General features: G+C 48.5%; 1 protein-coding gene across 6 annotated transcripts; it reads right to left on the bottom strand.

Moving 5' to 3' along the window:
- Positions 1–699: 699 nt before the first annotated feature.
- On the bottom strand, positions 700–25,217 carry PHOSPHO1 (phosphoethanolamine/phosphocholine phosphatase 1). Of its 6 annotated transcripts, none has more exons than XM_084804812.1 (3): positions 25,191–25,217; positions 6,481–6,593; positions 700–4,180 (listed from the first exon to the last, which is right to left on the bottom strand). In XM_084804812.1, exons 2-3 carry the CDS (start codon positions 6,523–6,525, stop codon positions 3,419–3,421), a joined length of 807 nt encoding a protein of 268 aa, XP_084660938.1. In that variant the 5' UTR covers positions 6,526–6,593; positions 25,191–25,217; the 3' UTR covers positions 700–3,418. The 6 variants fall into 6 exon arrangements, with proteins under 6 accessions (XP_084660938.1, XP_084660936.1, XP_084660935.1 ...); XM_084804810.1 differs by lacking the exon at positions 25,191–25,217 and adding an exon at positions 22,898–23,053; XM_084804809.1 differs by lacking the exon at positions 25,191–25,217 and adding an exon at positions 22,211–22,382.
- Positions 25,218–25,311: the final 94 nt, after the last annotated feature.

The raw sequence follows: 25,311 nt of genomic DNA, 5'->3' as shown, positions 1-25,311 counted from the left end.
TCTTCACCCTGATATTGTAATAAACATCACTGAAGTGCATTGTGGTTGTTTTCTTGAACTACCAGAAGGTGGTGGTCATGCTTGGTTCTACTCAGGCTGGGTGGGGGATAAAGCTGTAGAACTTGGCTAGGTGGACCAAGGGTTTGACCGACTAGAAGGCAGCTTCATGTCTAGGTGCTGGAGGTGGAAAAACTGAATGGCATCCTCTTTGGTTGGCTGATGTGGTGCTTGTGCAAACAAATTTCCCATTAGATGGGGGCCTATGGGACGGAGTTATTTCCCACACAGCCACCCTTGAATTGGGAACTTATTTGGGGTTGGGAACTTCTTTGAATGAAGGACCATTGACAGTTGGGAAAAGTCACCTGGGGCCTGCACTTGATGGTGGACAGAGCCACCCTTTCTCTCACCACCCCTCAGAGCCACCCCAGAAGGATTTGTGGGCTGCTTGGGATGGGGGCCCTGGAGCACAGGTTCCCCACCACTGCTTAAAGGTCTCCCAGATCAGCACCTCAAGCAGCCACTGCACCTTGCCGTGATAGTGGGATCAGCACTCTCAACATTTCTGTTTTCTTTGCCCTTTAATTCCTCCTCCTCTTTTTTTTTTTTAATATGAGAAACCACCCATATTAAGGAAAAACCACCTGAAGGGATGAGTTATCAAATGATGGATTGCCAACAACAAGTGTCTTTGCACCACAGGCCAAGAGAGGTGGGGAAGCGGGTTTATGAGAAAGAGGGTAGCTCCCAGGTAGGCTAGGGGAGTAGGGAAAACAGCAGCAGTCCCACCCCAGTATTGTCAGGGTAGAGAGTTCATACATACAACATTTCAGGATGACAAAACCAGGTGCCATGGTGGCTACAGGAAAACAGTCATTTGAAAATATAGAGGCAGATCATACAAAGCCAACATAGAATATGAAAGACATCTTAAACTGGAAATATTTGCTAGATACTTCGGAGAAATTCTTAGAAAAAAGTTGCCATGGCTTTTAAGTTCCAGCAAGAACAGACAGACGAGGAGAGGGACAGGAGACAATAATAGGGCTGGCCCTACCATGAGGCAGAGTGAGTCAGCCACCTCAGACAGCAGGTGCTGAGGGATGTGGGCTGGATAGAGCTGTATGTGGCATGTGGACTTGCTCTGCACCCCCTAAGTTGCCCTCAGGTACGTTGGAAGATGCTGCCCTGTCACCACCATGGAAGTGAAGTTCAACTGCCAGTCCGGTCAGCTTTTGTTCATGGAATGGGGAGTGGGGGGGAAGGTGACATCTTGTCTTTTGTCTCATGTTTTGGGCTGATCCTGGACAATGATAACAACAAATGGAAATTGCAGAGGAAACAGAATACCGATCAGCTGAAGGCAAAACCAGTCAAATCTCCTAAAAAAAGAGAGAGAGACCAGCAGGCAGATGGTCTGGTTGTGCAATTTGGAATGGATAAGCAGACAGCAAGCTAAGAAGAAGTGCATTCTGGTGGTTTCTAGGACAGCAGCTGTGGAGAGGAGAATGAAATCCTACAGTAAAATAGAATGGAGCAGACTGGCAGGAATTAGGGTGCAACCACAGGAAACTTCCAGGTGCAGCCTGCTCCTGACAACGGCACAAGGAATGACACAATCCACATATTGTCTGATCCATCACCTATTGTTGCAGTTTAGCACAGCACTGGGGGTTGCATGAAACCTTATATCTCATTAAAAAGGGACAAGCTTCCCCCACTGGCTTAGATCAAAAGTTTTGTACTCTCCCTCTTTCTAGTCTTTGTCCCTTGCCTGCTCCCTCGCCATCATTAAAGCCTGTGGGCACATCTTATACTGGTCTAGTGGACTCTCCCTCTCCACATGGGACTGTAGTTCTGTGAGGGGTCCAGGGATACCTAAGACCCCCACAAACTACAATGCCAGGATCCTTTGGAAGAACCCATTCACAGATACAAACAGTTATAAAATCAGCACATGGCTCTAGTGGAGATGGGCCCTTTATATTTAAAGTGATGCATTTGCATCTTGGGACTCTGCCGGCATACACACCTTGCTAACAAGTCCAGCCAGAATTTATCTACTTCGTGCTCCTGTCTCCACTCCACACATCTTACCCCCCACCCCAACTCCCAGTTTATCGGGGAGGGCATGGATGCAAACACACGCAAAATCAGCATTATATTAGCGCTGTGTGTGTGTGTGTGTGTGAGAGAGAGAGAGAGAGAGAGAGAGAGGGAGAGAGAGAGAGAGAGAGAGAGGGAGGGAGGGAGGGAGGGAGGGAGGGAGGGCAAGCGAGCGAGCGAGCGAGCAGAAAACATTAAGTTTGCAATTGCAAGAAGGAAGACCCTGCATGAATGGGAAACGTGCGAAGATCAATACCAGGGCAGCAAGAAACAAAATTGGAATGAAGTGGGGCCAGAACGTTGATCTGGGCATGCCCTTAGAGCAATAGGGCACCAAACACCACTTTGTTTCTTGCAGCTCCCCCACATGATACCTCTAGATCAGTCTTCCCCAACCTGGGGCTCTCCAGATTATTTGGACTTCAACTCCCATCAGTCCCACAGCCAGCATGGCCAAGGGTCAGGGGTGCTGGGAGTTGTCATCCAAAAGATCTGGAGTGTACTGGGTTGTGGAAGGCTGGCTCACAACATGCTTGGCCTAGGTGGTTCAGCTCAGCAGGGAGGAGACTCCTGCAAAGGGGCCAGAAAGCATGGAAGCCACTGTGTAGGCTAGAATAACCATTCTAGCTCCCCCTTTTCTGGCTGGAAATATTTGCACACACATACACACATGTGCACATGCGCGCGCGCGCATGAGCACACTCACACACACAATGCCCTTCTGAGTTAAAGCACTGCTAATAAACTATTCTATTAGTTTAACCTATTAGATCAGGGGTGAGCAACTTCTGGTCATCCAGATGTTTTGGCCTGCAACTCCCATCACCCTTTGCCCCTGACTATACTGGCTAAGGCTGATGGGAGTTGTAGGCCAAAACTTCTGGAGGGCCACAGGTTGCCCACCCCTGTATAAGATGGAGCAGGATGACACATAGCTGGCTATGTGTTTGGTGGCAACAGACACCTTTCCTTTGTCCAAAGGGCTTCTGAGAACTAGTTTGAGAGAAAATAGATGCGTGGCTTTAGGGAATGCAAACGCGGAATTTTTTAAAAGGCAAACAAAACAATTATATATAAATGGCCAAGCATCCACCCACCCTTCCTTGAATGGATTTCCTAACTGCATAGAGAGAGCATTGTCTCAAGACCGAAGGAAGGGAAGATCCAGAGACAGATTTTGAGCAAAGAGAGGAAGAAAACCCAGAGTCTAAGCCAAGCATGAGAAAGGTGTGATGTTAATTGTTCAGATCTTTCCGAACTGCTTGCAGGGATGGGAGCACGAGCAGCTGCATCGTCCCCCACGTGCTCTTCCTCAACATTTCCGCTTGAGAACATCTTGAAGGTAGCAGCAGACTTCGACAGCCGAGTCCCAAGGGACTACAGTGGCCTGATAGGTCCCGGGTTGGTTTTTCTCCACCTCCAGGATGAGCTGGTGCATCGGGTAGCCTTTCCTCGGGAACGCCACATCGCTTGACTTCATGGCCGTGGAAGGGCAGAAGTCATTGGCTCCATCCCCGACGTAGAAGACTCTCTCAAACCTGACCCCCTCCTGGGCTCTCTCAGCCAGGTATTCCGTCAGGATCTTGTGCTTGCACATGTTTGCTGGGCAGCGGGGGCAGTTGTGTGAGTGATAAGGGCCTAAGGTGAAGGAGCCCCTTTTGTCAAAGCTTGAAGGGTTGCTGAAGATTTTACGGAAGAGGGAGTAGGCCCCGGCGGCCTTCAAGGCACATTCGATGCCGAACATGTTGGCGTCAGAGATGAGGATGATCTCAAAGCGGTCCTGCTGTTTGGAGAGGAACTGCAGAAGGTCCCGCATGCCGGGAGAGAAGGGGATCTTTTCGTAGACCGCTTTGAAGTCGGACATCTTTGCCCCTTGGTCTCCCAGGTACTTCAACACACGCTGCATGTACTCATTGTAGTGACCTTCACGGAAGGTCTGGCGCAGCGACTCCGGAAGCTGTTTCCCCGGAGCGACTTGGATGACGGAGTCGTCACTGTTCTCGTTCACGATGGTCTCGTCGAAGTCAAAGATGAGGAGGTATTTCTGGCCCTGCGGGGCAGCCATAGTCCCATCCTGCAACAACAAGCAGCCCAGGACACATTAATGGACACCTATTTGGATGTGCTTCTTTCGTCACAGCAGAGGTGGGAAACTGCTGGCGCTCCGGATGTTTGGGCCTACAACTCCCATCAGCCCTAGCTAGCATAGCCAATGGAATTGTAGGCCAGAACATCTGGAGGACCATACGTTGTCCATCCCTGTGTTACAGTGACTTACAATGCCTCCTGTAGTGATAACAGGGGCAGAGTGCCTTTCCCCTGGTGGTGGAGTGGGGGAAGAGATGGGTGGCCTGACAGAGATCTCTCTGTTGTTTCTACAGTGATGCCCCAGTATATATATTTAATAGCTCAGTGATTTTACTCCATCTCATTAGTTCCGAGTTTGATGCCTTTGCCCCCTTCCTACCTGAGATGTGGGGAGCTATGTGCAGAAGCATTATCGGGGTGCCAGAAAGGGCAGGTAAAGTTGGCGAAGACGCGTGAGTAAAACGAGGCACATCCATTGCAGAAGCTCCTTTTCACACGCGAATAGGTGGAGATCCTTATGTGACTTGGGACCTCTATTTTGCCCTAACCAAAGCAAAAAATCCATAACTATGATTGGAAATAATTTAAGCAAACTCCTTGAACTGTCCTTTGTTTTGTTTTAGTCTGGTCTTATTATTTATGTATTTATTTACAATATTTATATACCGCTCCCCATCAGAAGATTTCAGAGCAGTGAACAACAAAGGTAAAATAATAAAACACTAGGTTAAAACAGTTAAAACATTAAAAAAAAAAGACAAATTCCAATAAGGCCGAATTTAATAAATCACGGCTGGTCACGCAAGGAAGGCCTCTCAAAATAACAATGTCTTCAGGAGGCACCAGAAGGAACACAACGCTGGTGCCTGCCTGACCTCCAAAGGCAGGGAATTCCACAGGAAGGGGGCCACCACACCGAAGGCTCTTTTCCTGGTGGACTCCAACTGGGCCACGGGGTTATTAGTATAAGGGACAGACAGTATAATCCACGGAGAAGGGAAGAAGGAACAGTGACAACTTATGGGAACTGCTTACTCCCTAGTCACTGTGAGAACCATTCGGATCAACTCTGATAGGTGATGCAAAGGAGATACCGCCGCTAAAGTATCTGCATCCAAAAGGACTAGCAGCTTTGTTCCTTAAAAATCCTTGGAGAGATGCAACAGAGTGCGATCTTCACAGAGCATCTGTGACTGAGCAATATCTTTAACCTCCCTGCCTTAAATTATCAGGGCCTCTGAATATCAGGGACTTGCCATCCATTTTCCTGTATCAAGTCCAGTGTGATAAAAGCCTAAAAAATGTGAGAGGGCAGCAAAGCTGGGACTGCAGCAATCTGCTGAGCTACTTAGACAAATGACCACTACCCGATTACCACTTTGTGCAATCTTCAAGCCTTAGTGGGACCGTAATCTTTTTCCTCATATATCTTCAACTCTGACCGTAAGAGGCTTAGCCCATCTGTAAAGGGGATCAGAGTTTGCGTCTCTCTTAATCCTGGAGTGAGCAAGACGATTTACTGTCCTTGAAACTCTCATCCTACTGTCCCCAAAGGACAATGACATGACAATGGAGAACTTCAGAATGCACTGAGGATTTTTGCGGGGCGGGGAAGGGGATATGATGCACACAGAAAATTTGCACAGGCAATTAGATGCGGAATGTACAGAATGTGGATCTTCTGGGATCTTTTAGCATTCGGTTCAATAAAAAGAAGGGGGGTTAGCTCTCACAGTTGCTGCTAGTGGTGTGGTGGGGGTGGAGTTTCTGAGCCCCACCTGACTGACTGACCCTCCCACACCATCTCCACTGATGCTCCTACTATCCCGTTTATGTACATACCTGCACTTCCTGTTCTGCCATCGCACTACCTTATATAGATTCAGCCCACCAATCAGAAATGAGGAATGTCAACCAATGAAGAGAGAGAGGCGTGGCCTAGAGGTTGCGGGCAGTAGAGGCAAAGTAGTTAAGCTAACAAACAGCTGCTTAGGCTTCAGGCCTTCAGCTGGACTGGCCCAAGGCCTTTTGCTGCGTGAAGCAGGGTCCAGATGCCACCCCACCCCCCACCCCAGACCAATCCTTTAAAAGGTCTTTCTGTGCCAGATCCCATTCCAGCCTTCATCTGTCCCCAACTCGCGGCACCCCCTGAAGCAAATCATGTCACCCTGCCGCATGGCAGGGCTGGCCCTGCCGTCAGCCTCCAGAGAGCGCGGTGTGGGATGGTGCTACATGCCACAATTCCCCATCCTTGCAACAAGCCTATTGTCCGAGAGTCATGCTCACCTTAAGGAAGCATCGGAGCCCAACGCCTTCAAAGCACCTTTTCATCTTCGGCACCTTAGCAGCCAGCGCGCTGCATCCCTGTGTCAAAACTCCCTCTGCATAAGGCCTCTTTGCTGCCAAGGAACCAGAAATCACCATTTTTGTGTGTGAGCAACCCTCTGCTCAGCCTGCCCTGCCCACTTCAGATCCTTCCCCGTGCTGAAAACAACAACAGCCAGTCTATTTTTCTCCCAAAGAGCTCTGATCATCACTGCTGCTCTCCGGCATCTCTTCCAGATGGAACTTTTGCACAAAATACAGGCTTGTGTTCTCTCGACATCTCTTTAGCATGCTGTTGAGACGGCACCCTGGGATGGAGAGCTGAGGGGCAGCGTGCCGTAGGCTCTGCCATCAGCCAGGGGACCGGGGGCTTCCAGGGAGCTGTTCCCCTACCTCCAAGAAGAACACCCTAGCAAGGGGGTGTCCAACCCGGCCCCATACATTGGCCAGAGAAGGGGCAGCTGCAGAGGGCTTGCTTTGCACCCCTTGCCAGAAAGAGCACTGATAAGAACACGAGGAACTGGTGCTGGGGCTTGCATTCTTCCTCCTCCCTCCCAATCCGGTTTGTGCTGCATCTTTCAGATCAGCCTTCCCCAATCGGGTGCCCTCTAGATGTGTTGGACTACAACTCCCAGTATCCCCCAGCCAGTTGTAGATGCTGGGAGTTATAGTCCAACACTTCCAAGGACACAAGGTTGGGAAAGGCTGTTTTAGATGATAGGTCTGAGGGCAGGATTGCCTAAATATTCATCTTCGTGAGCCACTCTGGGAACCTTTTGGGGCTGGGTAAAAGCCCTTTAAGGGCACAATCCTACGGCTGCTAGAGAGCGGCTAGACAGCCATAGGATTGTTCGGTTTCCGGGAACTGATCTCGGAAGTTGGTTCTGAAAACCCACCTCCCCACAGCCTTGTAGGTGGCGCGGATCGTCCCCGGGCTTCGCGCTTGGAAGAGCAGTGTGGAGCGGGCAAAAGGGGGCGTTCCTGGAGGCGAGGAGGGGTGAGGAGTGCAGAAGTCCTGGTACAATGCTTCCTATGCATCATCTGGCCTCCCCTCTGCTCTGAAACCAGCTGCCTAGCCGCAAATGCAAGGCGGCCAGAGCGTGGAGAAGATCCCATACACGCTCCACCCGCCCTACATTGGATAAATAAATCAGTCCAGAAATAAATTGGGCACACAGGGTAGCAGGGAGGAGTTCAGGTTCCAGGAGAGTGGACTCCTCCATCACTGTAAAGTTCTGGTGAAATCCCACATTTTATTGGACCACTCCAAAAAAGGGGTTCTCGTGGGGTTTAGGCATGGAAAACTCTATTTGGGAGGAGGGGAAGTGACTTCTGTCAAACTAAGGCAAAAGGGGTCCATTCTTATCTCGACTCTTCCAATGTCTAAGCTCAGTCAAGCTCTGTTTGACGGCTTCTGATGGGTAGCCATCAGATGCTAGCTGGTTGCCAACCCCTCTTGGAAGACCTTCCTTCAAGGGCTTCTCTCAGACCCTTTTGCTCCTGGGCTGAACTCTGCCTTCCTTCCCCCAAAAGTTTCCCTTCCAGTCAGATTCCCAACACTTTCATCCCCTTTTCCCCACCTCAAGACCCTCACAAAAGGACGTCAGCACACGCTCCTCTTGATCAGAGGAGAGCACAAAAAAACAACAGCCAGGAAACCTCATACGTGAGACCCACAGTGCAGCTTGCTTACACTTTCCCTTTGGAGTTGCCCAAGACCAGATACTGAAGTCTATGACTGAGGAGAAGACCTGAGCTCAAGTCATCCAAACTTATCAATAATAAAGGTAGAACCATTGTTAGCTACTCAAACTGTCAAGGGTAGAAGGAGATCTAGAAATAAAAAAAACTATACTCAAGAGGGTCTGGAACTCAGCAGAACTGCAAACTGCATAACCTCACATCAAATTTGACAGCTAGGATTACATAAACCAGCATTCACTGCTGATTTCTTCCGGACAGAAACTTGTTTGAGATTTGCACCGTTTGTGGAAGGGCAAAGTGTCTTCTTCCTATGTTCTACTGCCATCTTGCGGTCAGAAAGGATAAAAGAGCAACATTTACTAATGAAAAGGGATGACTGATGACACAAAATCATGGAATTCCAATGTAACCTGTAATTTGGCCCTAAAAAGTGCATTCAGCACGAAGCTTTGTAGAGAAAGGCAGCCCTACACACCAGCAATTCTAATGGTGATTATTGTAAATTTGGCCCCTCTCCCATGCTTTGAGTGGGCTGCCTGCCTTTTTATCATCTTTACTTTTTTTAAAGTGCCACAAGGATATTTAGTCATTTAAACATTCATTTAGTTGCTTTATCTAAAACAAACAAACAAGGACAATTAATCTTAAGCATCGCAAAACCATCCTGGGGATGCGTGATGTCACAAAGGCTAGCCAATCAGTGCTGTGCACACCCAGCTTCTGCTGCAAATGGGTAGGACTGGTTTGTGTCATCTTGGTCCAGGAGAGGAACAAGTAGCTTTGGACAATGCAGTGAGCATGCTTCCACAGCAGCTCTGTCACACAAATAATGCACATTTGTATAAGCCTGTGTATAGCCTGCTTATTTACATGACAGACTTGAGGAAGTCTGGACTGTGTGCAAGTCATCTAGCAAACACACACACACACACACACACACACACCCTGAAGCAATATTGGCATGACAATCCCAGTACCACCATATGTGGGACTACCTGCCCAAATACATATCGTTCCCTCTGTGCTTCTCTTGTCGTACCAGCATTTCCACCTTCCCTGCCCCGGAACGCCACGTTTTGGCCACTCCACACTCCTCTTCGGAGTACAGAGTGCGGGGCTGTTCTGTGTTGCCCGTGAGGCAGTGCGGAAGGGGGGAAGGTCAGTCCCCGGAAAACCAGATATCCTATGGCTGTCTAGCCGCTGACTAGCGGCCATAGGATTGCTCCCTCCAAAAAAGAAATTTGCCTGGAGTACCAGCTTTGTGTGAGAAAAATTTAAGTGGATTTAAACACACACACACACACCCCCCAAACCTAGCTTGCTTGATATCAGTGCGTCAAACATGTTTAGAGGTGTGCCTGGCCCACTCTGTAGAGGGGTAAAATTACTGAAGGAGGAATGAAACTGACTAGGTTCAAATCGGAAAAAGAACAGCTGAAGGCTTTGTGGGCTACCACCAAGGTGCGAATAGCAAAGCTGTCTGTAGTGAGGGGAACTGAATCTTACAAATAATTGGGATCTATTTGTTCCCGTGCCAAAGTTAAGAAGGGGAAAGGAAACCTGGAGAAGTGCTGGCTTAAAACCCTCTGCTGGGACACACTCATGGGATCCCCGCTCCAGCAGATGGCGAAGTTCTAACACCAGGAGGGCAGGAGAGAGGGTTTTCTCCCTCCTGGGTTTCACAGGATGTTCTGTGTCCTAGGCTGCCCCCGGCTTGGCAAGTACAGTATGGAGCATGTGGGATGTGCAGAGTCAGCAATGCCACATGCTACCAATTAAGCACAGCAATACATGGCACCACGAGCAACGGGTTTTATTTTTAGTTTGGGGGACAACCTGAGCTGGTCAGATTTTCAGGACTGGTTTTGCCACAGGCAGCCGCCTGCGAGAAGGAGCTTGAATTTCTAAGAATCTGACTTGCGGAATCTACTGCAGAGCGCTCCCCTCAGGCCGTGTGGAGTCTGTGGACTTTGGGGTGATTTTTTTACTTTCCCGAAATTTATGCATATAAAGCCATAGAAAAATACGTATGTTTCTGCTGAGGAAACGTTGAATGGAAAGGGAGACTATACACTAAACGTTACATATTGAGGTAAATTATGTAAATACTTGCGTAAATACTTATGCAATTTTCCGCGTGATGAAAAAAAATGTTTGCATCCGTCTGTGGGCAGATGACAGAACGAAAAGCGCCTGACAATCCGCGAAACACAGATGGAGAGGATTTCACACAGTCTGTACATCCCTACTGGCAAGTAGGGAAAGAAAGACACCATCTCACAGAATGGCACAAGCTGGCACCCCAGGGCAACCTTTTCAGAGAAGCCACAATGGTGCAGCAAGCCAGAGCCAGGCCTGGATTCATTCCATTTCCAACCAACTCTGCCACGGGTTCATTATATAGCCTTGGCCACTTTCTCAGCCTTAAAAAAAGAGTGTCTTAAACATCTGGAGGGTACCAGGTTGAAGAAAGGCTGCATTAAGTGAAAAAAATGATGCTGTTGGTTCATTTTGGCTGTTTGGATAAGGCCAGACACCAGCAGAAGCGGAGTGGTGGAGATAAAAGTCCTGCGGTAATAATCAGAGATGAGCAAAATGCTCAACATTAGGATGGCTGGGGTGCAGAGGGAAGCAACTCTTGGGGGACACAGTGCCTATTTGAGCCCTGGACATGCACTCCACAGCTCTGCAGGATCCCTGCCAGGGAGGTGATCGGATACCTATAGTTCGCACTGTCCTTGCCACAACAGCATCACAAACGCAGTGCCTCTAAGGGTCAAACTGCACATCACCTTAAATTGCATATCATGCAGCTGACCCCGCCTTGTTTTTTACTCCAGCGTAAGCATGCATGGCCGCAATTTGGATCAGCACCACAGTGCACCAGGAGGGGAGGATGACATCGTCCCCCCAGGCACTATTTGCTTTCCAAATTCCCTCCCTCCCACGACATGTGGAGGTTAAAAAAAAAGAAAGAAAAAAGTACTCCATTGACACCAGTGGAGACTTTTTTCTTTTTAACCCCCCACCCCACAAGGAGGGGTCATTTCAGGAAGCAGACAATTGCGGTGGGGAAGGTTTAATCCTTCCCTCCTGGTATTGTGGTCCCAATCCAAATTGGGGCCACGTGCACTTACACTAGAGTAAAAACAGAGAGGGGTCAGCCATATACTACGTTATTAATATAACGTGTGGTTTAACCGGGAATAGCGGCCATTCACTTATGTGGGATAAATTAAAAAGGGGTGCAGTTGGGGACAAGGTTGCAATGTGGGTCAAACCAACTTCCTTGCCCTGCCAACCCCACTGGTTAAGAATCACACGTGTTCCTAGCTGCCCTCACCCTACCTCTTCACATGCATAGACCCATCCTGGGTTCCGTTCCTTGGCCACACTGGAGTGTGATGGAATATTGAAGGGGAGTGGGATGGAATGCCATGGAACTGGCTTTTAAGCACATAAGTGGTGCTCCACTGGTATCTATGATGATGAAACAAGTGTTATTGACATCCTTTGCCCCATTCGGGCAGAAGTGGTTATCTTGGCATTCCAGGTGTCTTGCACAGACCAGGAAGGAAGCTGCCAATCCTAAATACTTACAGCAAAGTGTACTAATTCTGTGGGGGAGGGTCTTTACATAGCCAAAACAACACCATCCACACACAAGAGAGAGGTATCCACAGGGTAAAGGGAACCTCAAGGTCTGTAGAATTATCAAACTTAAAAAAGAAATAGGGGGGAGGGGGAGTCTAAGGAGACAGAAATGTCCCCAGACAGTAGCCATAGAATGCTAGCTGGCTTGGATGGGAGGAACCCCGGAAAACAGGGGTAGGACCAGCCCTATCATTAGGCAGAGTGACGCATCTGCCTCAGGCAGATTTTAGATGTTATGAAAGGGCAGCAGATAATTATGTTCTAGGAACTGTACACAGTCAGAGTAAAAAAAACACAGTCCTGCCATGGTAGGTCAGCTAAGCTGTTAAGGGGGGGGGGTCCTCCTTATGCCTCCCCACTGGCTGGCTTGAGCCTGGCAAGCCAAGACAGAGAGATGGTGCCTAGCCCCTACATGGATCCCTTGCCTGTAAATCATTAGATAGCTGGCCTGTTAAAAAGGTCCCAGTTTGGTTTAAATATAACTGGGATGCTTATTTTTCACTCCTGCTTACTGCAAATTTCATGACACCTTCCCAAGATATACTCTGAACTGCACACATTTATCGGGGGTTGGACTCAATGGTCTTATAGGCCCTTCCCAACCCTACTATTCTATGACATGCTATGATTCTAGCTACGGATTTAGCTCATGCCCTTTGATGCAAACATCAGCATGCATTTGTGGAAGCCCTAATTGCGTGGAAGCCGAGTTGACGTCAGAGGGGCATACTGTGGAGCTGGGAACAAAACCACTGTTACGTATTCTCTAATCACACTGCGCAAGCAAGCAATATGGCAGCTACCATGCAGAACTCTTCCTCCTGAGACACTCTGCTTTTGTTTAAAAGAAAAAGGTTTCTAGCCCTCGTGGCTGCACAGTCTGACTTGAAAATGGAAGGGCAAGGTGTAGTGTACTTTTCAGACAGCAACAGGGGATCAAACACCTAGTGATCAGAAGGTGTCTGTGGTACCCAATGTTTATCTTGACCTCTAAGAAAGATTACTACACAAAGCTGAATAAACAAGTATATGCATACTGAAGGATCACCTTCTCCCATATGAGCCTATCCACAGAATAAGATCTTCATAAGAATAAAAGAGCTGTGCTGGATCAGACCAATGACCTAGCTCATCTAGCATTGTGTTGACTAAGGAAAGTCCATGATGGGATATGAAAGCAATAGCAACCTCTCACTCCTGTGCCTCAGCTGGTACTGAGAGGCTTACTGCCTCTGATATTGGAGGTAATATGTGGCTAGTAGCCACTGACTGCCTTATCCTCCATGAATTGGTTCAACCTTTTAAAGTTATCTAAGTTCATGGACTTAAGAGGCCCCATTTTGCATGCCCATTCCATCTGGAAAACGAAGGGTGACCTCAGAGTAGGGCCTTTTCAGTGGTGGCTCCATCATTGTGGAACTCCCTCCCTAGGGATGTGCACTTGGCTGTTGGATTTTGCGGGCTGGCCAAGACTGTGCTGGCATGCTTCTGGAGTTGTTAATAGCACTTGGCATGAATTCATATTAATTTGTAAGCTCTTAATAGCTTTTGTTATTTTGATGAACTGTGATCAGCAGTGCTGAAGTTTTATATTTCTGAATGTGTTTTTACTTCTTGTTAGTCACTTCGTAGATTTTTTCTATTCTTACAAAGGGAAAGTGAGATACAAATTAAATTTTAATTAATTCATTATAGAGAGAATAGGATTTGACTCTTTGGTGCAGAATTCTGATTTTTCAAGCAGAAGGTACTCCCAGCATTACTTTCCGGAGAAGTGGCCCAGTTGTTGGAGCTCATTTTTCTCTTTAAAGCATTTCCCAACTCTGAAGGTTTTGAAATCTTAGAAGGGGGCCAACTGTAAGTACAGCTCACTCCTTGCCTTGGGTTATGGATGCTCTCACAGAAAGATTAATCAACACTTTGAGTAAGTCACTGAAGGGGCTGCTACTCCTGGAGGCACTCTCCCCACCTTCCACAAACAGCCGTTAAAAAGGAAACCCCCCCCCAATAAAACAATTAAAAGCAAGGTCACTGATATTATTGGAAGCTGAGATGACTGAAAGAAAGAGAGCAGGACTTCCTTGCTAGCTTTAAAAAATACCTGAGTAGTGACAGAAACGCACAAGCGTTGAAAGGCATCCATGGAAGCAGCAACAAAGCAGGGAGGTGGAAAAGATTGTGCATTATTGAACCCCAACACTGGTTCTAACACAGGGTAACTACACCAGGGGTGGGGAACCTGCAGCCCTCCATATGTTGTTGGACTGCAACTCCCATAATGCCCGACCATTGGCCATGCTGGTTGGGGCTGATAGGAGTTGGGCTCTAACATCATCTAGAGCAGGAATGGGCAGAAGGCAGATCTCCAGGCATTGTGGACTTCTATGCCCAGAAGCCCCTGCAGCATGGCCAAAGACCAGGCATGCTGGGAGTCGAATTCCGATGCATCTAAAGATCTAGAGGGCCACACATCCCCCCCCCCCAGCTGTACATCGAAAGCATGCTGCCTGTCATACCTATAGCACTTTAAGGCTGCAATCCTATATACACACTTAGCTAGGAACAGCTGCCATTGAACCCTCGATGGGATTCACTTCTGGGTACATATAGGACAGTGCTGTAAATGTGCCAAGCCCAGACAAATATATCAAGCCCCGACAAATATATCAAGCCCACGCTCTTTGCCAAGAACACAAGGAAGTGAATCGTGTGCCTGCTTTCACAGATGCAGGGACTGACGGAGAGGCTGTGACACACCTAGGGTCACAGACCAAAGCCCATGGCTGGGAGGAGCATGTGAAAACTGGCCCTTGTGACTCAGATCCAGAGCTGTGTCTGCTCCCTCTCATTCTGCAGCTGGAAGCCTAGCTATGTTTCAAGTTGGGCAAAGGCAGCTCAGAAACTACGCCAAGTGCCCCTTTCCTCAAGTAGCTTCTCCCTCGGAGTTCCTCCCCATGCCTCCACGTCAACCTGTTGCCGCTCCGAGGAAGGAAAGAACACCACCAACACAAGCGTGGAGCTTCGGACTTCAAGATGCCTTCCTACCAAGGGAGACGTCTGCCTCTGCTGTTAAGAGGCAGAACCGGAGTCATGTAGGGAGACAGCGTCTGCAGCTTTCAGCTGTCCCCGCTTAACCTGTGAGGCGCATCGTCTCCACTGGCAGCCCAGCGCAGACCAAACATCTGGAAACTGCTCTTCACAGCTCAGCTGAGTCATGTCCGACACTTGGCAACTCCCTGACGGGTGGCCGGGAAGGTGAGGGAAGAAGGCGGTCATAACACTTCTGAAGGGGTTTCAAGACAAGGACATAACTGAGCGAAGGAACAATTATCTGGTAAAGAGTGGGCATGAGAAGCGAAGTGGCAGGAATCTATGCTTCTCCACCCCCCGCCAGAAAAGCCCTTGGCCCAGACGGTCAGTTGCCCAGAGGCTGCAGAGCAGAGGGGAAAACACACTCTGGCTTCTGCCCCAGTCAGGCGAACAAGGGCTGCTGGGTTGGTCACAACATCCTTACCCAAGCAAGACCACCAGTCGGGCAGGATCCAACTGGATATAAGGCCTGCTTATACTTCACCATTATGTGCCTGTTCTGGCATTGTCAAAGACATTTCCCACTTCTACCTCTCTCCTGCATGGCTTTTTCTCTTGTCTGTCTTGCCTTTTTCATTTGTAAACCTGAGGTTTTCACAGGTGGAAGGACCACTCTTTTTTTTCTATTCATGTGAGCAACATTTGTCTGAAAAGCAGGGTAAAAATATAAAATATTGCTTTCATGTCCCGCTTGTGCGTTTTCCCACAGGTATGTGCCAGCCGTCTACCTGTGTCAACATCCCCCCCCAGCATCTCTGAAGGGAAAGAATGTGTGGGGGAGGAAGTGTCCACTGCAAGGCGCCACTCCCCAGATGTTTGGGGAGGGGCATCTAATGCTTTCACCCACCTTTGGGTCTTGGGGTGGAGGACACTCAGCCACCCAGTCTTTCCCAAGGGAAAGCTGGGAGAGGTCAAGAGTGTGTGCTACTGAGCAGCTAACACTCCCCCCACCAGCCTGCCTTTCCCACTCCCCAGCAGGCAGGGGTTGGGGGCGCAGCTCGACTCTTTGCCACAAGGCTGCTAGACAATCCCATGACTCCTCCCAACTCTGGAGCCAGTGAGGATCACCCTGCAACTGATTGGATGATCCCACCCACCCCTGCAGCTCCAAAGGAGGGGGAGCGGACCAGCTGCTCATCACACGCGCCAGAAGGCGGCGCCACACTTCCCACGGGCAAGCGCGGCACGCATATTGATCGAACCCTGCCTGAACAAGGCAGACCTTTGGGCTGGTGCAGCATGGCCCTTGTGTTTTTGCTACCTCCTCTCAATCCAGGTGCTGTGAACAATGGAAGGTCCACACAAAGGACAACTAGAACTGGGCAGGGCTGGGGGAAATGTCAAAGCAAGATGGGACGCAGGGACAGCAGATAGCATTTGAGTATTTTCCATCTCCTTTCAAAGGGATAATCCCATCGCGATGCCCAAGGATTAGGCCTCCATCGTAGCTGTATTCAATTTAATGCCATCCATCCAGAACTTGTGTATTTTCCCCCCCAAAGCAACACCACTGGCAGAATATTTGTCATCGTGATGGGCAATATGTGTAGGGGGGCTTATACATTGCCAGGTCCTCTGGAGGGGGATTCGCCAAGGTTGTCGAAGATGGAAGAGAAGGTTTTGCTCTCACTCTAAGTGTCCCCGGTACAGCACTTAGGAAGCTGTCAACCTGAGTCTACAGACCATGGGTCCATCTAGCCCAGTATTGTCGACACTGGCTGGCAGCAGCTCTCCAGGGTTTCAGGCAGGAGCTTTTCCAGCCCTACCTGGAGATGCTGGGGATCGACCCTGGGACCTTCTACATGCAAAGCAAGGCTCTACCATCAAGCCACACAGGAACTTACACGTAACTTGCCCCAAGCCCAAGAATGAATTGTACTGATTCACTTATGTGGGAAGAAGTAAAGGAATGAAATTCAGGGATTAAACCTTTTCTCAGCCTCTAGTAACCCCAGAGGAGGCACAGGAAATGCTGATCAAATTTGCAGATGACACAGAATTGGACAGGACAGCTAATACATTGGAAGACAGAAACAAAATTCAAAGTGATCCTGATAGACTGGAGCGCTGGGCAGAAAACAACAGAATGACATTTAATAGGGACAAATGCCAAGTTCTGCACCTAGGAAAAATAAACCAAATGCACAGTTGCAAGTTATGGGATACTTGCTCAACAACACTACAAGTGAGAAGGATCTTGGAATTATTGTAGATCACAAGCAGAATATGAGCCAACAATGTGATGTGGCTGCAAAAAAGGCAAATGCTATTTTGGTCTGCATTAATAGAAGCATAGCTTCCAAATCCCAGGAAGTACTAGTTCCCCTCTATTCAGCACTGGTTAGGCCTCATCTGGAGTACTGTGTCCAGTTCTGGGCACCGCACTTTAAGAAGGATGCAGACAAGCTGGAGAGGGTTCGGAGGAGGACAATCAAGATGACCAGGGGACTGGAAACAAAGCCCTATGAAGAGAGACTGAAAGAACTGGGCATGTTTAGCCTTGAGAAGAGAAGACTGAGGGGAGATATGATAGCACTCTTTAAGTACATGAAAGGCTGTCACAGAGAGGAAGGCCAGGATCTCTTCTCGATCACCCCAGAATGCAGGACACAGAATAATGGGCTCAAGTGACAGGAAACCAGATTCCGGCTGAACATCAGGAAAAGCTTACTGACTGTAAGAGCAATACGACAATGGAACCAATTGCCTGGGGAGGTGGTGGGCTCTCCCACACTGGAGGCATTCAAGATGAGGCTGGACAGCCATCTGCCAAGATGCTCTGACTTGGATTCCTGCATTGAGCCTTGTAGGCCCCTTCCAACCCTACTATTCTATGATTCTATGACTTCCCCCCACAGACCCACATTGGCTTCTATTTCTTCAGCTTGTTCCCACCAAGGTGGTAAATCTGTGTCTGGGTTGTATACTTCAGCCTGCTTGGGGGGGGGGCACCCATAAGAGCAGCCCTCCTAGATCAGACAAAAGGCCCATCGAGTCCAATATCCTGTTTCCAGAAGCTTCCTGGAAGCCCACAAACAGGGTATTAAAGCCACAGCCCTCTCCCATTTTTTTACCCCCAAAGCATGGTTTATCCTTCCAACCACCCTGTGAGGTAGGGCAACAGCCACCCCACCCTGTCTGAGGTCTTCCACACTGCAAGGGCCACCTTCATGCTGCTATCTGAAGCCAGGGTGGCCTATGTAGGTCCATGGATGCTGTTCCTCTTCACAATGCCACTCACTTTCTGCACAAAGGGGAACAAGCACTGAGCTTTGAGGAGGTTTGCTTGATTTTCACGGAAGGGCTTTAGTTGAGGAGGGGATTCAAAAAGGTATTTAGGTTAGGTAGCTTCTAAATTTAGCTTTCCATTGTTGATTTTTCTTTGAGCGAGCTGGTAGAGTCTAAAATCTCCTCTTCCACTGACAGATCAACACAGTACTTGCCTGATGGCAGCTGGTCTGTGGGAGTCCCCCCACCCCAGTCCCAGAAGGGAAAAACAACTGACCCAGAAAAAAGAACTGTGGTGTGGGGGGGGGGGAGGAGAGAGAGAGAAGTCCAAGGAAGAACAAACAAGAAGGAAAATTTAAAGGGAATGAAATAAAACTCTGTATGGAGAAGCCTGTATTTATATTGGAAGGCCCTTCGTCCAGAAAAACAGCGGTCTTGTTTGGGGAGGATCTCCGCGATGCTATATTTGAAAGTGTCTAAACCACTACTTCACAACATGCCCTAAATTCAGTGTTGCTGTTCTGCCAAACAGCAGGCGATGAGAACGTGGGTGTAATAAGTTGGTATGGCAGTTTGTTACCGGGCCGGGGGCGGGGGGGGACAGGTGGAGAGAAAAGAAGGACATAGAAAGGATGTGCCAAGGACAATTGGGTGAGAAACTAGAGGCTATTGATTCATGAGGAAGCTGAGTCGGGATACCATAAAGATGAGTTTAACACCACCAGCTGTCCTGTGGAAAGGCTCTCAGAAGAGGCAGGCAGACGAATGCCACTGCAGAGACTGCTCCAGCCGGACTGTCCCACTTCCCCTAAAGGACCATCTAGTACTGTGGGAAGGATCCCAATCACTTGTTCTTTCAAAAATATTGTGTATTGCGATTCTATGAATGATTGGTTGATGCTACTTGTAAGCTATGTAAGAAGGATTTGCATCCTGATATAATTGTAATACATAACAATAATTAAACGCATAGAGATATTTAAGAGGTGAAATGTAAGAGGAAAGAAGTATTGCAATGATGTGGGTGTGTACGTGTGGGTGAAGGTTTGGCAGACGGCACAAGCAAACTAGACCTGCCCGTGCACATTTGGAAGTGGGCAACAAAGTTTTGTAGCGCCCCTAGTAAAACCCCAGGATTCATTTGCTAAGGGCAAGATACAGTTTTTACAGTGCAATTCTAAACAAACCTGCTCTGAAGCAAGCCCAGGAAAATGTGCATAGGATTGCAGCCTTAAGGTAACATTCTATAATCTTACCTCACTCTCTGGTACCAGTTACTGGTTAGTGACAAGAACTGTTCTGTGTTGTTGTTTTTATATATTTTAAACATTTTAGATATTGGTTTTAAGTAGTTGGTTTAAAATATTTTAAACATTTTAACTAATGAGTTTTTTGTAGTTATTACAATGTTGTGTAATTTTTTAATTTTGTAGCCTGCATAGAGATTTTTTTTTTTGTTTTAGATAGGGTAAGCTGCATTAAACAATTTTACAACATACTGGCATCAGATCCAGCTTACAGTCTAGGGCAGGGATAGGTAGCCTGGTGCCCTCCTCATGTTTTGGATTACAACCCCCATCAGCCCCAGCCAAACATGGCCAATCCTCAGGGATTATGGGAGTTTTAGTCCAAAACATTGGCAGGGCACCATTTCTTATGGCCATTGCTGTGTGCACAAAATTTAGCATTTCAGTCTAGTTTTCAATATTAAAAAAAAACAAGTTTCTAGCACTTAAGGATGACAAGACTTGAAACACAGAGGCAATGACTGATGCAATGTTTTTAAGGGGTGGGGTTGAGCAGTATTCCCAATAGTCCAGGTTTCAAGTGTCTTGTGTACCTCTATACTCTGCCCCAACAAAAACTATATGATGCAAAATAGCAAATATGTAAATTGGCTTAATTTGCAAGGACACAGAATTCTGCATTTTGAGGTACAGAATTCTGCAGAGCACATACAATCCTGTTTATGGCACAAGGACCAAATGGGAAAATCTGATTCTAGTCACAGCTACCATGACACAAACACAGCCTTGAAGATTTCTCCCTTCCTCTAGAATTCCTGTTCTACTGATCTTAAGCCCTGCACCTGTCAACTTCGGGGCGTTAAAAAAATCCCTCAATGCTGCTGCCCTTAATTCTGACAATAGCACTGGCAAAACGAAACCAGGAGCTGCAGACCTGGGAGGTACTGGGTTCAACATTTTGCTCAACTACTGGCTTTGAACGAGCCGCTCCTTGCCTCAGTTCCCCATCTGTAAAATGGTACTAACAATGTTGGGCTGCACAGTTTAGAAATGGCCAAGGCAAGGATTACCAAAATGTGTTGCAAGCTGCAGGAAAAGAAACAAACTGTGACAACTCCATGCACACTTACTACTCTGGGCTGTCCCCTACCACAGCAGAAGTACTCCTAAAGCTCTCCTCCTCCTGACACACTGCAGAGCCAGAGATCCAGCTCTGTATGTATTTCATAGCCTCCCCCAAATCCCACCACCTCCCAGATTCTTCCAACCTGCATGGTTCACTGTGAAAACTTCCCAGGCCAGCTTGCCTGGCACTGATGGCCCAACCAGCTGAACTGTTTTTCCAGACTCTCTTCCTAAGCCCCCCAAATGCCCCTAGTATGGACGACACCTCCTTAGCTCACCAAACACACCACCGTCCTTGCTGTCTTGTACTAATGTTCCAAAATCCTCAATTGCTGGCTCTAGAGCCTGCGAATGTCTTTATGACTCTTTCTGGATTTTGGATCAGAAGCTGGCATTGTTCCCTTCCCATAAAATGGCAAATATTTTATGTTTATGTATTTATTTCATATGTATTTATTTCATTCACAGCCTTTCTTCTGTGAAACTCAAGGCAGTATACGTAGGGTTCCTGGGCAGGCTTCCATCCAGGTACTGACAGGACCCAGATCAAGCAAGGTTGCTGTGTTATTCGCCTTCCCCAGGCTGGTCCTCTCCAGATGTTTTGGATGATAACTCCCATTGCCGGCTGCTGGTCATGCTATCTGGGCCTGATGGGAACTGCAGTCCAACACATTGTGGGGAAAGTGGCAGGGCATGTCCTGGGATAACTAGCAGCCTCTCTGCCTCTCGTTCTAATTCTAGGAATTCTCAAACACAGCAAGCATCCCCACCCCGCCACCAAGAGAGAAGATCCAGCCTGCAAAATGCATTCTCCATCCCTCTGCCCCCTCCACCCAGGTCAATGAAACTGAAAGAAAAATGAGTAGGGATTTCACAAACTCCTCACCTGTTTTAAGGTGCCGGAGCAAAACAAAAACGCTACTGAGAAAACCACAGTAGTGTTATTTGTGAGAATAAGCCACTTCCTCCCCGTCCAAACAAAAGCCAAGGAGGCCACTGGGCCCGGAAGGGAAGGCCCTCAGGGCAACTTTTGCGTGTGTACCTCTGCTCTGCCCCATCGCAGACGGATGCTACCCGCCTGCAACACAGTGTGCAGATGTGCATCCTCAAATGACCGAGACGGCCCTTGGATCGCCGGCTCCTCTGGCTCAGCCACCTCCTCCAGGTTGCTCTAACCCCCTCTAGAGGGGAAACCCCTCCCCAGGAAAAGGATAACGTGGAAACACACACTAGGACCACAGCCTGTAGACTAGATTATAAACACACACACACACAAGAGCAAAGATTAAAACCTGCATCCCTGGTTCCCAACCCCCTGCCCGCCAGTACTAATTCTTGACCTACTAACCTCGACCCCCCCCCCCGGACCTCCCCTCCCTTTCTGGTCCTTGCTCTCCATCCCCCGTTTCACTAAGTTATCATCCAAATCGCCCCCTTCCCACAACTTCTACGCTAGGAAATGCTCTCCCCACCCCACCCCCTTGCCAATCAACAGCACGTGGATTTTTTACCCCCCCCCCGGCCCCCAATGCCTGCGCTCCGGAGGTCCCAGCACCATCTACCTCCTCCAGTGTCCCCTTTGCCCTTGGCCAGTTCTGAACACTTCTCTCCGCCACCCCCCGCCCCAAGTGCGGCAGACTCACGTGCGATCTTGGATTGGATCCCGGTTGTAGAGGGGAGGGGAGGGGAGGGGAGGCGAGGGGAGGGGGCGTTAGTTTCAGTTCAGACTCCCAACTTTTTGCTCACTGCATCGCGCTCTGACTTCGGTCAGGGGGGGGGAAAGCTTTCCCCTCCGCATCCGGCTCCCTTGACAGCGACCCCCAGCACGGAGCTGTCCCTCTCCCCTCAAGGAGGGTGGGGAGGGGTCTGAGCACAGGCCCGGGTCTTCCCTTGCTTCTCGCTCCCCGCCACCCCCACCCCCCCTTTCCCAGCCCCGCGATCCTGGGTCTCGCGAAAGAGACGGAAACTAAGCCCGGCGCTTGATACATAAGGACAACTGCAGTCCCCCCACGTCACAAGGGAGGCAGCCAATCGGAAGGGCTCCTGGGCACAGATCAAACGGGGAGAGACCGCAACAGAGAAAGAGCATCCATTAGCACGCCACCGTCTCTCTCTCCCCCCCCCCCCCCGGACACCGCAAAGAAAGAGAAGCGCCCCCTCTAAGTTTGCCCCGTGGCCGACGCGGCTTTTCTCTGCACTTCTCGAGGAGAGCTGCTTGCAACGCGTGGGCCGGCGTCGCCAGCTGCCTGCAACCGGAGGGGGCTCGAAAATCCATTTAAGAGAAAGAGGGGGGGGGAAGCGGGGGGGGGGAGACAGAAGCAGAAACCAACCTGTGCCTGTGCCATCCCGAGGAGAAGAGCCACGCAACGGGAAGTGCCAGGGCCCAAATGAGCTCTAATTGGGTCGCGAGGCCCATCCTTTTCGGATCACCGGGACAAGCAAGAACTTCTTGCGCCATCCTTGCAGCTTCCGAGAACCACCACCCCGGGAGTATGAAGGGAGATCTTTCCGATAAGCCTCACAGTCTTTATTACGACGCCTTCCCTACCTGGTTAGGTAACAGCAACAACAACAACAGCCCCCCCCCCCCCCCGGCCCTTTCATGAAGATCTTAAGACCATGCATGGAAATGCTTAAATGTGACCTGTCCAAACTAGCAGAGCTGAGTAGATGCCGGGGATTCCGTGGGGGCAAAGAAAGCTTTCCAGACAAGTTTCTAGCCCGGTGGAGGCTGATGGCCTCCGATTTCGGTGCAGCTGTGAATTCATTCTCGGGTTCAGTCAGAACCAGCCAGAACTCCAAAGGAGCTATTCATGGTGCTGAATCACCAAAATAGGTTCAGCACCTTGGATAACTCCCTTAGAGTTCTGGCTGGTTCTGACTGAACCCCAGAATGGATTCACTGGCCCACCGAAATCAGAGCCACCAGCCTCCACTGTTCTAGCCTTATGCCTACAAAGATATACTGTAAAGTATTTGAGGGTTGAGCAATGCCACCTGAAATCTCCAATGCCCCTCCCCATGACTAGCAAAATCAAAATTAGGCAAAAAATGGGAAGTTATGTACATTTTCTCAGTTTTCATAACTTTACATAGACAGCAGGTATTTTCCTCCCCCGGAGCACCATTTGGATAGAACGGGCACTCTATTTTATGCATCAGAGTACCCAATCCTAGCACTGGTCATTCCCAATTCCAGTTGGGCATCACACATGAATAAGAGATGGGAGAGGGTCACAGCTCAGTATCAGAGTGTATGCTTTACATGCAGAGGAGTCCAGGTTCAATCCTCAGCACTTCCAGTTTTAAAGGATCGAGGCTAGCTAGCAAGGCTGGGAAAGATCTCTGCCTGAACCCTCGGAAAGCAGCTGCCAGACAGACAGTATGGACCAATGGTCTCACTCAGAATCTGCTTCATATATCTGACATAAAGAATTGTCTTGCAGTACCAATGAAAAACAAAGAGCTCTGCCTTTACAATAGGATGTACATTCATACAGGGCACAGGAGCTCCCCCCCCCCCAGGTGTGGTGCATACAATAGAATTATGCAGCTGTGAATACCTAGACAGTGGTGGAGAGGCTAAAAAAAACATCAAGTCCAACCTTATGCTGCAAAATGGAACTATTCATCCACCACAGATCAACTCCTGTAATTCAGACCACAAAGCAGATCACAGCACAATAAAGCCTCCTTTGTTTTCCTCAGGAACCTAAATATCATATCGATGCACTATGCCGAGTTCATGGTCAAAGGGCATAGCTACACTAGAATGACATTGCTTTGAAGTGTCACTCTGTCTTCCCAGAGAACCCTGGGACAGTTAGTTCTAAAGACGGTTAATTCTAAGGCTGTGCTTGCATATTAGGGATCTTTTTGTTCTGACCCTACCAATTCCCCAAACCATTGCCTTCTTCTGGTTGCAGTACTTAAGATCTCCAGCACTGTCCTACTCCAAAAATCCCAGAAGCAGGCTGCGAAAGTGAAGGCACACCTTGGTACAGTTTGGCAAAAGACAGACATGTCAGCCTACAGAATTCAATTTGCCAAATCCAGTGTAACGAGCTCAAGCAAATGAAACACGCCACTTAACGAGATGTTATCAGGTCCCTGCCAAATGTATGATTACAAGTTTTAATAAAGTGCATATCTGGGAAGACCAATTGCAAGACCTCAGATACAATGCACAGTTGAACAGAACACAGTTCTGTCAACTTTTAAAGCACAACTGTGTTGATTTTTTGTGTTCTAGGAGGGAGAACACCCCCCCCCCACCGCCCAATACAGTCTGGAGAAGCAAGTTCTCTCTCCTGGCCTTAACTACCACCCTTATTCATGCTTAAGCAACCAGTCAAGGGCACATCACATGTATCTGTACTGTTATCACAGTCTTAAGATAACTGGAGCTGTACCCAGTATGCAAGAGTAGCTTCACACTGTTCAATTTTCTCTTCTCTCTCAAAGCAGAAATCAATGTGTGCTTCCTAACATCTAATACTTCTTTCCACCATTTTTGAAAAAACTTCAAACTTTTCAAATTAAGCATCTACACCATATAGCCAGCTTCTGCTTCACTATTTTCTGTGAAAGACTTGGAAACCAAAGAAACATAAATAGACTCACTTAAAGAGAGAGAGAGTTGCCACAGCTGGAAAACATCACGCTGCTAATGGCTAACTATAGATTTCAGACTCTGCCACACAGAACATTAGATTACAGGGTTCTAAGCAAAGGGTGGCATGTT

Source organism: Heloderma suspectum, chromosome 6, assembly GCF_057233095.1.
Source record: "Heloderma suspectum isolate Gila_16-S chromosome 6, 16-S_ref, whole genome shotgun sequence".
Taxonomy (NCBI): Eukaryota; Metazoa; Chordata; class Lepidosauria; order Squamata; family Helodermatidae; genus Heloderma; species Heloderma suspectum.
The sequence above is the reverse complement of the archived record's forward strand: the minus strand, read 5'-3'. Positions and strand labels throughout refer to the sequence as shown.

What these genes read in the sequence shown, in the direction of transcription:
- PHOSPHO1 (XM_084804806.1), bottom strand. Translation starts at nt 6,618, where the DNA reads ATGGTGATTTCTGGTTCCTTGGCAGCAAAGAGGCCTTATGCAGAGGGA. An exon ending in GGCTCCGATGCTTCCTTAAG is followed by an intron (nt 4,181 to 6,480) that starts GTGAGCATGACT and finishes TTGTTGTTGCAG; the next exon opens with GATGGGACTATGGCTGCCCC.